This window comes from Bombina bombina, chromosome 1 (genome assembly GCF_027579735.1).
Source record: "Bombina bombina isolate aBomBom1 chromosome 1, aBomBom1.pri, whole genome shotgun sequence".
Lineage (NCBI taxonomy): Eukaryota > Metazoa > Chordata > Amphibia > Anura > Bombinatoridae > Bombina > Bombina bombina.
In genome coordinates, this window is record NC_069499.1 from 1,191,636,932 (window position 1) to 1,191,649,557 (window position 12,626).

At 40.4% G+C, this 12,626-nt stretch overlaps 1 protein-coding gene across 1 annotated transcript in view; it reads right to left on the bottom strand.

The window, feature by feature from the left end:
- Window positions 1–489: 489 nt before the first annotated feature.
- The window catches only part of GRN (granulin precursor), a 117,765-nt gene continuing 105,628 nt past the window's right edge, over window positions 490–12,626 (bottom strand). Inside the window, exons 25-26 of the mRNA XM_053699984.1 lie at window positions 1,139–1,345; window positions 490–728 (exon numbers count right to left, since the gene is read on the bottom strand). Of these exons, the coding sequence (XP_053555959.1) occupies window positions 591–728; window positions 1,139–1,345 (345 nt within the window). The 3' untranslated portion in view covers window positions 490–590. The remainder of the gene's footprint in view (window positions 729–1,138; window positions 1,346–12,626) is intronic.

Genomic DNA, 12,626 nt, shown 5'->3' on the forward strand with positions numbered 1-12,626 from the left:
AAAATTACAGCTAAACTCAAACACCGCAAAAATGTAAAAATAGCCTTGGTCCCAAACGGACAGAAAATGGAAAAGTGCTGTGGTCATTAAGGGGTTAAAAGCAAATATGAATTTTAAATCTTTGATTGCAACTTAAGCTGAATTTTTTTTTATATGGATACAACCTCTGGACACAGTTGCATTGCAGATTGAATACGATTTTCTGTAATAATTACTCTATTTAGGGTGATTTGACCAGACGTCCCGTTAACCGGATTGCCCTGTTTTACTACACTGTCCCTTTGTCTCCAGAATTTTGATGTGATGTCTTTTATCAAGTCAAACTTCCAGGTTTTTTGTGTGTGTGTGTGTGACTATATACAAGGACCTCTATAAACACCAGCTCAACAGTAGAAATACTTGAACAGATAGTAAGCTTCAGTCAGTGCTGCAGAAGATTACACACCCACACTGGTAGAAAACAAAAACAAACTAAAGCACAAGAATGTCTTAGTTTATATATAAAAAGGATTTTTATTTTTCACAATATTCCAGTGTTCTGTTGTGCACCCGCAAATAGAGAGCATCCCGATTCAGGTTGTGTTCATCTTTCAGAGGAGGGGAGTTGGTTTTCTCCAGACAGCGTTACCATCCCAGCGCAGGCTCTCACTTCGTATACATGAAACGCCTGACCCCAGACACACATAGCCATAGGGACAGCAGTGAACCATGTCAGGACAGCACACTCCCTGTGAGAAAGAAACAAAGCTGGTTTGTAAATCATTTCATCCTCTGGCACCATCTAGTTAAACTGTAGCACAGATGACTTGTTGTGACAAACAGGAGGGCAAGCTCAACATACTATTTTGAAACAGGTGCACTGAGGCAGGTTGAAAATTTATTGAACCATCTTTTGTGACTTTGCACAGAACTCTCCCAACACTATTACATACATCGCATCTGCAATTGCTTTACTGCTCCTGTAACTACACTTCCTTTGTTTCCTGTTCAGTACAGAAGTAGACTGTTTAATTTATGGGTTGACTTTTAAAATTATGTCCCATCTACTTCATTCTATGAATGAAGCTGTTAAGTCACATGTTCTATACTCTGCAACATTACAAGGCAAATGGGGTGTCACTCATTGCTTAATACCTACACTTGTATATGGGCAGCAGGACCAAGTTCCACCTAGACCTCTGCAGCAGGTTTGGCCATCAAAGCATGAATGCTGAGAATCACACCACACATACTTGGGGGAAGGGAGTGGCTCATTGGCTTGTTTGGGTTTGATGCAGGTGGCAGACTGAAGATCACAAGTATAACCGTGAGGACAACAGTGCTGGTGATCAGTGCAGCAGACAGCCTGAAAGGAAGAAAAGAGCAAGAAAGGTTAGCGCAAAGGAAGAAAAGAGCAAGAAAGGTTAGAGCAAAGACTGAATCTACAGATTAAAGGCACAGTCTACTCCAAAATATTTGTTTAAAAAAAAAGATAATCTATTAATACAACCATGTTGGTTGTGCAAAACAGGGTAAATATACTTTTTACCTCTGATTACCTTGTATCTTAAGACTGACACCCCCCTGATCCCATGACTTAAAAATTAGCCAGTTAGTGCTGTGTCCTGTACAACTTCACCGGTGTGAGCACAATATTCTCTATAGGTCACATGAATTAGCAGTATCTGGTTGTGAAAAGCGAATAAAAAAAAAAGCATGTGATAAGAGGCTGTCTGTAGTGACTTAGACAGGAAGAAATTTAGAGGTTTAAATGTTATAAAGTATATTAATATAAAATGTTGGTTGTGCAAATGTTTGGAAATGGGTAGAAAAGAATTAATGCTTACCTGATAAATTTCTGTGACACTATGAGTCCATGGATCATCTTAATTACTATTGGGAATATCACTCCTGCCCTGCAGGAGGTAGCAAAGAGCACCACCGCAAAACTGTTAAATAGCTCCTCCCGTCCCACTCCATTCATTCGACCGAAGTTAAGGAGAGAAAGGAAGAAACAAGGTGCAGAGGTGTCTGAAGTTTATAACATACAATAACCTGTCTAAACAGGGCGGGCCGTGGACTTGTGTCAAAAGAAATAAATTTATCAGGTAAGCATAAATTTTCTTTTTAATGACACAATGAGTCCACGGATCTCAATTACTATTGGGAATCAATACCCAAGCTAGAGTACACATGATACGGGAGGGACAAGACAGGGAACCTAAACAGAAGGCACCACTGCTTGAAGAGCCTTTCTCCCAAAAGCGGCCTCAGCCAAGGCAAAAACTGCAGCCTTGCAAATCTGTACCACAGAAGCTTCATTCTTGAATGCCCATGAGGAAGCAACAGCCCTCATGGAATGAGCCGTAACTCTCCCTGGAGGCTGCTGTCCAGCAGTCATATACAAAACTCATCAGCCAAGAAGTAGCCGTAGCACCCTACGTTTCCCTGAGAAAACCACAAATAAAATAGAAGACGGACGAACATCCTTAGTCGCCGGTAGGAAAAAAACTAACCACGTCCACGAGGAAGAATTAAGACACTAGGAAGGAACAACAATCTCCTGATTAATGTTGCAATCAGAAACAACCTTAGGAAGAAATCCTAATTTAGTACGCAAAACTACCTTATCTGAATGCCAAATAAGGTAAGGCGACTCATACTGCAAAGCAGAGAACTGACACTCTGCGAGTAGAAGAAATAGCAACAAGAAATAAAACATTCCAAGATAACTTAATATCTAAGGAATGCATAGGCTCAAACGGAGCTCCTTGAATAACTGGCTTGAACACAGGCCTGATCCAGGTCTGACAAAAAGAATGCACATCTGGAACATCTGCCAGACGTCTGTACCTCAAAAAAAAAAAAAAAAAAAATTCTAGGAATCCTAACTACTCCATACCACACCAATAGAGATATATACGCCCTATCCTATGAGAATCTTCCTAGATACAGGCTTATGAGCCTGAACTATGGACTCTGACCGATTCAGAAAAACCCTGCTTAGATAAAAAGAAGCGATCGTTCTCCAAGTAGTCAGCTTCAGAGAAACTAGATTAGAGTTAAGGAAGGGCCCTTGATTTAGAAGGTCCTTCCTCGACTGAAGTCTCCAATCTGGCAGAGATGACATGTCTACCAGATCTGCATACCAATCCTGCGAGGCCAAGCCGGTGCAATGAGGATCACCGAGGCCCTTTCCTGCTTGATTCGACCAATAACCCGGGGAAGAAAGGCAAACGGGAAAAAAAAAAAAATAGATAAAATAAAAAATAGGTATGCTAGACTGAAGGTCCAAGGTACCGCCAGGGCATCTATCAGTACCTTGACCCTTACCTCAGAAGCTTGGCACACTGCCAAGATGCCATGAGATCCAATTCCAGCTGACCCCATTTGAAAGTCAGGCTGGAAAGCACTTCCGGATGAAAGGTCAGCCTGCTCAGGAAGTCCGCCTCCCAGTTAATCACCCCTGGGATGTGGATTGCTGACAGACAGCAAGAGTGGGTTTCCGCCCACTGATTTTGGTAACCTGTCATCGCTAAGGAACTCCTGGTTCCTCCCCGATGATTGATGTAAACCCCTGAGGTTATGTTGTCAGACTAGAACCTGATAAACTGGACCGAAGCTAACTGAGGCCAGTGCATTGACAATTGCTCTCAGTTCCAGAATATTTATAGGTAGAACAGACCGACTCCAAACTCCCTGAGCCTTTAAAAAGCCCCGACTGCTCCCCATCCTAGAAGGCTGGCATCAGTTGGCACAATCACCCAAGATTGTCTGCAAAAACAGGTACCCTGGGAGAGATGATCCCGAAACAACCACCATTGAAGGAAATCCCTTGTCTCCTGTTCCAGAAGTATTCAAGGAGACAATTCCACATAATCTCTGCTCCATAGCCTGAGAATGTTTCACTGCAGATCTCTGAGATGGAACCGAACAAACGGGATGATGTCCATTTCCACTACCATCAGCCCGAATATCTCCATACACTGAGCCACTGATGGCCGAGGAGTGGACTGAAAGGCTAGACAAGTATAGAAAATCCTTGATTTCCTGACATTTGTCAGAAAAATCTTGCTCGATAGGGAATCTATGATGATTCCCAAGAAAGTTACCCTTGTATCTGGGACTAAGGGACTCTTTACATTCTGTAATAATGGCATGATCTGAATTCACATATGGTCTGCAAGGGGTATATATATATATATATATATATATATATATATATATATATATATATATATATATACACATACATATATATATGGTATATGTATTCTACAAGAACTCAGCTGAATGGTCAAGAAGGGGTTAACTCCTCATTCAGATACTAGGTCACTATGGAATGTAGAAAGATCACATTACCAGACCCCCATCTGAGAAGGATGACCAGCTGGCTTAAGATCCTTTGTCTAAGGCTAATGCCATTCCCTACCCCCAAAGCACATGCAGGATGAAACCATATACTCTTAAAATTACAATGGGGGCTTGCTTATGAGTGACATCATCATTGTGGGAGGGATGAAAAACTTACAATAAAAGTAGCAGGAATACTGGAGTTCACTCCTCTTTCACTCTTTCAATTGGAATGGTGACCACAGCTAACATCAGAAGTAAGTGATCCTTACAGACACATAATTTCAGCACACCATACTTTCACATAGATTGGGCAAATGTATTAGTGTAATATTGATGTATAGTTCACTGCTGAGTATTTATAAGTGATTTGCATATGTGTAATTTATATTTAATCTGCATATTGTAATAATGTTTAATTAGCCTCATTGTAATAAAAGTTTTGTTACTGCTGGAATAAGACTTCGTGAGTTTATGACCTTACAAGTAGTTTAAGCTAGTGATTGTGTGTTAATATTATATAGTGGGTATAATAATTCATAAGGGATTATTAAATGTAATATTAGCCTTTCACTAAAGTGTATAGCAAATAGATACTAAGATTTATAGAGTCTTAGGTACCATTTAAATGCAGTTATTTCATTGGCGAGCCAGAATTTTCTTACCAACTACACTTGTTTTAAGGGGGGACTAATCCAGGTTCTTTTTATAATACAAGTGTGATTTTTGGACGAAAATTGAACCTAGTTTTTGCTATACTGTTTTTGAGTTGAGCGTTTCAGCAGTAAAGTCTTTGGCCAAGACTACAGATCCAGAGAGGCATTACCTAAGGATCAGTTGAACCAGACGCAGAGAAAATCATATCGCGCAGGACGTGAATCTGATTTGCTGGCAGTCTGAAGACACTTTAAAGTGTGAGTATGGAATTAATTGTTAAATATGCAGAATGTAGCACATTTGAGCCTATTGTTGATGAAAATACTGACAGTTAAAAGACTGAAAGATGTGTGGTTGCAATGTGAGAATGAGAATAAGCTTATTGATAAAAAAAGGTTTTGTTTAACAAAAGAAAAATCCAAATTACAGAATTGCATGAAACTGTTGTTAGCTATCAAAGACCAAATGAATAGAGCAATCTTTGAACATTCTCCCCCAATAGCCATGTTAACAGAGATCAATTGTAACACATTAGATGAGAATTGCCCCACATGTGGGGTAAATGCAGAATATATTAATACTTTAGAAGAAAATTATGACGCAAGAGGCCAACTTATTGCTTCATTGAGACAGGGACTTGCAAACTTAACCCCTGTTGCAGTATTAAATGAGGACAATGCATGTGTGTCGCAGGAAGATGGGGCACATGTTGATGGGGGAAGGGTGCAAAGCCCACATGTTGATGGGGGGAGGGTGCCTATTCCACACAGTGAGGAAAGATTGGATCACACACAAAATACAGAGAGCACACACATTCCAATACTAACCCCACAGATAACTAGGCCAAGAACATTAAACACAGAACATCAAACAGATACTTTATCACTAACACCCAGTGTAAGATCCAGGGGAAGAAATTTAACTCAATCGCAAAATTTACTTTTTTCTACCACCTCTGCTGAAACATCATCCCTGGTATCAACTACTCTTATAAAACAAGATAGAGATAAAGTAATGAGACAACTGGTAAAGTTAAAACCTCTCTTTCCAGTGTATGATGTTAAAGCAGATGTTTTCACTAACATGTCAAATTTTGAGTCTGCAGTAAAACAATACATGCTGTCACATAAGGAAGCATGCTTTTTGTTAAAAATGTGGCTTCCAGGCAGCATTGCAGCTAGATTACAATCACCAGTTGCAGGCCCAGTTAATTTGAACACAGATTGGTTTAAGGAGGATAAATGGGGTTCAGATGGGGACAGATTAAAAGCTGTTTGTAAACTAGTGACAGGGAGTAGAGATTTGGACAGTCACTCTCTTGCAGAAATGCAAGTAGCATTAAATGATGACCCATGGGTATTTGCAGCTAAATTTGAACAATTATATAGACTGACACACAGAATTTCACCAGAACAAACACCTCATGATATGTTGCAGTATTTAATTAAAAAATTCACATATTTGGAACCTAGCATACAAATGATGGCTGAGGAAAAAGAATACACTAGAGGGTGTGTTATCTATTATAGGTAAGGCTAGGCAGAACATTTTAAAGAAAAGGAACACATTGCAACACAGAATTGCTGTGGTAACCACTAATGAAGGGAAACAAAAATATTCAGAGGGTCCCTTCAAAGGTACTTGCCATTACTGCAATAAATATGGGCACAGACGAGTAGATTGCAGATTCTTAAAGAGAATTCAGAAGGAAACTGAGGGAGGGCAGGAAAGATTACATCCCTCTGCACCTCCAAAAGAAAGCTATGCACATAATTGGGTAGGGAAAAATAACAAGATTAAGCCCCCAGATAAAACAGGACAGGAATACACCGCAAAGCTTAGGCCTGGTACTAATCTGTATGGCCCAGCGCATGAGGCTTTGAGAGTGATGACTGTGGGGGGAGGGGAAGTGGGATATCATGAAAAGAATTATGAAAATAATTCTCCTCTGATATCCTGCTCTGACTGACTACCTCAGGCCCTGGATGACATGGTCCCTATATGTAACACCTTTAGGGATCATTCTGGACGTCCCTGTGTCTATGGTGTGATTGAGGGCCATCGCACAAAACTCCTCATAGACACAGGAGCTTCAGTAACTTTGACAGACTTACCATTAAGTCCCCCACAAGGGACAAGACAGACATTTCTTGTGGGACTTGGGGGATCCCAGTCCCAAGCATCCCTTATCCCAAATGTGACTATGACACTAGGGTACAATACTTGGTGCTGATATAATGAGATCAGAAGGGATGATAGTGGACCTATGTAACAATGTTTTGTGGAGGGATACTAGAGGGAGAAAACCTGTAATATTAGATGACTCTTACATCAGTCCCATAGCATCCATTGCATCAATTCCTTCAGAAAGGGTGTGGCCGGATACTGAAAGTCACCCTGATTTGAAGAGATTGGTCATGGATTTCCCTGACATATGGGCTCAACATAAGAATGATTGTGGCATATTAAAAGGCATTGAAATCAATATTGTAGGCCCTGACCCCCCTCCACAAAGACAGTATCGTTTTCCAGCAGAAGCTATTGAACCTGTGAGGCAAATTATTAGTCAGCTTGAAAGCCAAGGGATAATTAGGAAACGTTCCTCCTCTAATAATTCTCCTTTGTGGCCAGTAAGGAAAGCAAATAATACTTGGAGGTTAACTGCTGATTTTCGTATGGTGAATAAAGTTACCCCACCTGTTACAAATCTAGTTGCTTCTACTCCTGAAGTGGTATCCAAACTGAGTGCCACATGTAGGTGGTATTCTGTTCTGGATATAAGTAATGGTTTTTGGAGTGTCAGACTAGCCCCAGAGTGCCAATATAAGTTTGCTTTCTGCTTTGATAACATGCAATTTTGCTTCAATTCGCTTCCTCAGGGCTTCCACAGCTCACCTACATACTTTCACCAAGCATTAGCAGAGGTATTAAAAACATTCTCAGTCCCAGAAAGTATCATACAGTATGTAGATGATATTTTGTTACAAACAGAGACAGTAGAGGAACATTTGGAGCGGCTGAATGAACTGTTTGGCTTGATTGCTGAATCTGGCCTCAAGTTAAACACTTCAAAAGTACAATTAATGAGACAAAAGGTGACATTTTTGGGAGTATCAATACAAAGGGGTACAAGATGCCCTACTAGAGAACGAGTTACAGCCATACTTCAGGTGCCCAGACCTTTGCATAGGCAGTCCTTAAGACAATTCTTAGGCTTGGTAAATTTTTCTCGTGATTTCATTGAAGGGTTTGCTGAAAAAGCAAAACCTCTCTGATCTTTTGAAAGGGGAGGATGTTGGGAAAATTCCTTGGAATACAGAACATGAGGAAGCATTTAAAGTGTTAAAGGAAGGTTTAGCATCAGCCCCTGCCCTTGCCACAGTGGAGAGGGAGGCCCCTTTTGCTTTACAAACATACACATCTGACACTTCAATTTCCACAGTCCTACTGCAGGAGAAGGCTGAAAAATGGAGGCCTGTTGGCTATTTTTCCAGGCTTCTTACTCCAGTAGAGAAAGGTTATGACGCATGTATCAAGGCTTTGTTAGGGGTGCATTGGTCAGTTCAGGCTACTGAGCATATAGTGGGATTTGGGAAGCTCATCCTCCAAACACCACATACCCCTATAAAGCTGTTATTGGAGAAATCATTAAGTGGGGTTTCAACACAAAGAGTGACTAGGTGGTTAATAGATTTGCAACATCGTGACATCACTGTACAACACAATGCAAAATACACATTACCCCAACTAATGCACACTCAGGGTGAACCCCATGACTGCACAGAGACATTCACACACAGGGAATCGCCTCATAAATTGTTCAGGGACAAAACTTCTCCCCAGGATTTACAAATTTATGTAGATGGCTCAAGATTTTGGCAGGATGGTCAATTTAATACTGGTTTTGCTATTTGGGTCCCCTCGCAACAATTAGCTCTTAAATTTATGTTACCAAGATCATTCTCAGCACAGAGAGCAGAATTAGAAGCCATTTCTATGGCTTGCCACAGGTTTGACACACAAGACATTTGTATATACAGTGACAGTGCCTATGTGACCAGATCACTGACAGAGTACTTACCAATTTGGAATCTAAGGGGAATGGTAGACTCAGCAGGCAAACCATTGTCACATGTTCAAGCCCTTAAGAAATTGGTAGATTGGGGAACAGCACCCATTGCAGTCAGCTATTGTTAAAGTTAAGGCACACACACATTTCACAGATGCACATTCACAAGGGAATGCACATGTGGACATGTTAGCCAAACAGGCAGCTGTAGATGGGGAACCATGGCAATCAGATGAGAATGACAGTGAGACACAGGAAGCATGGAGAGAGCATGTTACATATAAAGATACAATGGTACACATAGCAAAGATTACAATGGTAGATTCAGAGGTACCTGATTTGAAAACAGAACAAGCTAAAGATCCTAACCTTTTCCCTCTGTTACAGGAACAGCAAACACTCCCAAATGGTTATTCAATTTGTAATGGGTTAATATGTTACTCTAATCCCAATGATCCACAGGCTAAATTGGTTTTTGTGGTCCCAAGTCATTTGCAGGGACCTATAACACAGCAAACACATTCTTTTCTTGGGCATATTGGGCAAAGTGCATTAGAGTACCATTTAAGGCAAAAATTTCATTGGCCAGATTTAGCAGAAACCTGTTTAAAATGTGTACAAGAATGTTTAATTTGTGCTCAAATTAATCCACGCCCTAAAGGTCAGAGACCCATTCTCCAGAGAATACCAGTAGCAGATGGCCCCTGGAAAGCTATCCAAATTGATTTTATAGGCCCACTTCCACTATCAAAGGGGGGTCTCAGGTATGCCCTAGTAATTGTAGATATTTTTTCAAAATGGGTTGAGGCTATTCCACTTCGTTGTGATACTGCACAGGCTACTGCCAGAGCACTGTGGGAACATGTTTTCTCAAGATGGGGGTTTCCAACACTCATTGAATCAGACAGGGGTACACATTTTACAGGTCAGGTAATGCAAAATCTCTGTGCCCTACTGGGAATACAGACAAGATTTCATGTACCATATCATCCACAATCCTCTGGTATAGTTGAGCGCATGAATTGCACATTAAAAACAAAATTGTCAAAAATGCTTTCCCAGTATGGTAAATCATGGGTCACACATCTTCCAGCAGTTCTAATGGCTATTAGAGCTACACCATCAAATGCTACCAAGTGTTCTCCCTATGAGCTCATGACAGGGAGAAAGATGGCATTAGGCCACCCAGGTGAACCACAATTGTCTACTCCCTTGAGAGAATCTGTGTCTAGAGATCAATATCTCTCCCAAATTCAGGAGCAGTTTAGCTCACTGCTAATTTTTGCTGCCTCTAATATGGCCCCAACAGATTGTAAATTTTCATCTACACCTCAAACACCTCTGTTTGAGAAGGGGGGATTGATCATGATTAAAAATTTTCGCAAAAATTCTCCCTGGGATGCAAATTGGGAAGGACCTTATAGAATTTTGGACAAATTGGGTAATACTGTAATTAAAATAGAAAGATCAACCCCTGGGAAAACCAGAAGGCAGCCTGGTTACAAATGGGTCCATGTTGACCAATGTAAATTGTATAGAGGGACAGCTGTCCCAGATGTAGATATTTCTGCTAAGAACTGATATTCTCTTAATCTTTTTTTGACAGATTTCATTATGTGGAGCCTGAGAGGAATGATCGCCACAAACCTATTTGTATTTGTGTGGGTGTTATTGCAAAAACTTCCAATCTGTGACTGTAATGAACTTTCAATCACAAACCTCACAAGGAGTCGTAGATGGAGCTCAAGCAGCATCATCAGAGGATGGACAGGCTTATGGAGCTCTCAAGACCTTCACAAAGATTGTTTGGGAAAATTGACTTTTAATGTGGGTGGGAAAATTGAAATATTTGCAGAAAAACATCAAGACAATTTAATTGGTTTTTGGAGGGTCAATCAGGGTAATAAAGTTGAATGGGAATGTAAGTGGGTGGCTTGGGGAAAATGGACTGTAGGTCTGGTGGGAGAAGGTGTTTCTGTGTCTACAACATTTACAAATCCTATTCACACTATAAATGGCGATAACTATAATATAACCAAGGTTATATTTGAACAACAAATTGGAGAAGGGATTAATTGGAGGGTTACAGCTGCCAACTTTGGTGGAGGGATTGAAGTATACTTAAAAATAGATCAAATAAAGGAAACAACCACATTTACGCCTTTGATCTATTCTACTTTAATCACTACACCAAAGATGAAACATTATGACAATACTCCAATGTGTAAGGGGAAAAGTGTTGTTTCTAGTGGTCCATTTCAAACAAGTACAATCAAGCCAACTCCAGTATTGAGGGATGCCACATTCCAATTTATCACGTGGAAGATTAAAATAATAGATTGGCTAGTTTCCACACATTACCAAAATTGTTCCAGAATTACTGCCACTATGGAAAAAGCATTAGTTAAGTGGGCAGAAGGTACTAGGAGAAGGACTAGGAGGGATATCATGGATACAGTTTTGGGAGGTGTGGGAACAGGGCTAGGTGTGGTAAATTCCATTGACATATCCAGCTTAACAGCAACCTTACAGTCTCAGGGGATGTTAAATGCAAAAGGGATTCATACGCAACAAATGATAAACACTCTGGTAGAGACACTGACACAGACAGTCATTCAGGTTCAGGGTCCTGCCATTCAACATACAGAGGAAATACTGATAGGAGTAATTAGCAGGTTAAGGGAAGTATCCTGGGATTTTGTGTGTATTTCCATGCAAACAGAATTATCAACTGACTTTAAATTAATAGCACAGACTATGGAAAATAACCATACACCTTTGGGAGGGTGGGAGCAGTCTGTTAACAGTTTTGCATCAAAACACAGAGAATTATGGTTAAACAGTTGGTTGGGCTGCAGGGAAAATATATGCAGGGCTACTTCACTTGTGCCCACTAGTGGTACCTATCAGAATGTTTATCATTTGTTTTCACTAGGAACACCTGTCACAGAATCTCATGTTTTGCATCATGAGTTAGAGTTCCCAAATTTTATATGGAATGGTTCCCATATGGAACAGGTAGATATGTCTGGCTGCATAAGGTTTCCTTCTAAAATTTTATGTCTAGCCAACCAGGCAAGAATAATTTTTGATTCCTGCTGGCATAATCACTCATATTGCAATGGTTTTGTGGAGAAAGTTAATCCCCAAGATATGATTTTTCCCTTAGGACAAGGAAAGGTGTGTTTTGTTGCATTGAAGCCTAAAGATGAAGTGCATGTATGGTTTGACAGGTGTAATTCAAGGGAACAAATCACACCAGGGATTTATTGTATTACTGGGTACCCTGTGAGGATAAGTTCACTACACTTTAACTTCACTGTCCCACAGTTACTCACATATAACGCTACCTTGGGGGCTCCATTCATAACCCCAATATTAGTAGATGATGCACCTTGGCAAAAATGGGTAACCTTATTGCAAAAAGACTCTGTGTTACTAGAACATCTTAAAAATTTTGGGGAACGTGTGCATGTAAATTTCTACCATCAGGAACAAGAACTACAAAGGATTGAACATACTTTTACGGAGATGTCAAGTGCAACCTGGTGGCAGAAATTAGCAAATT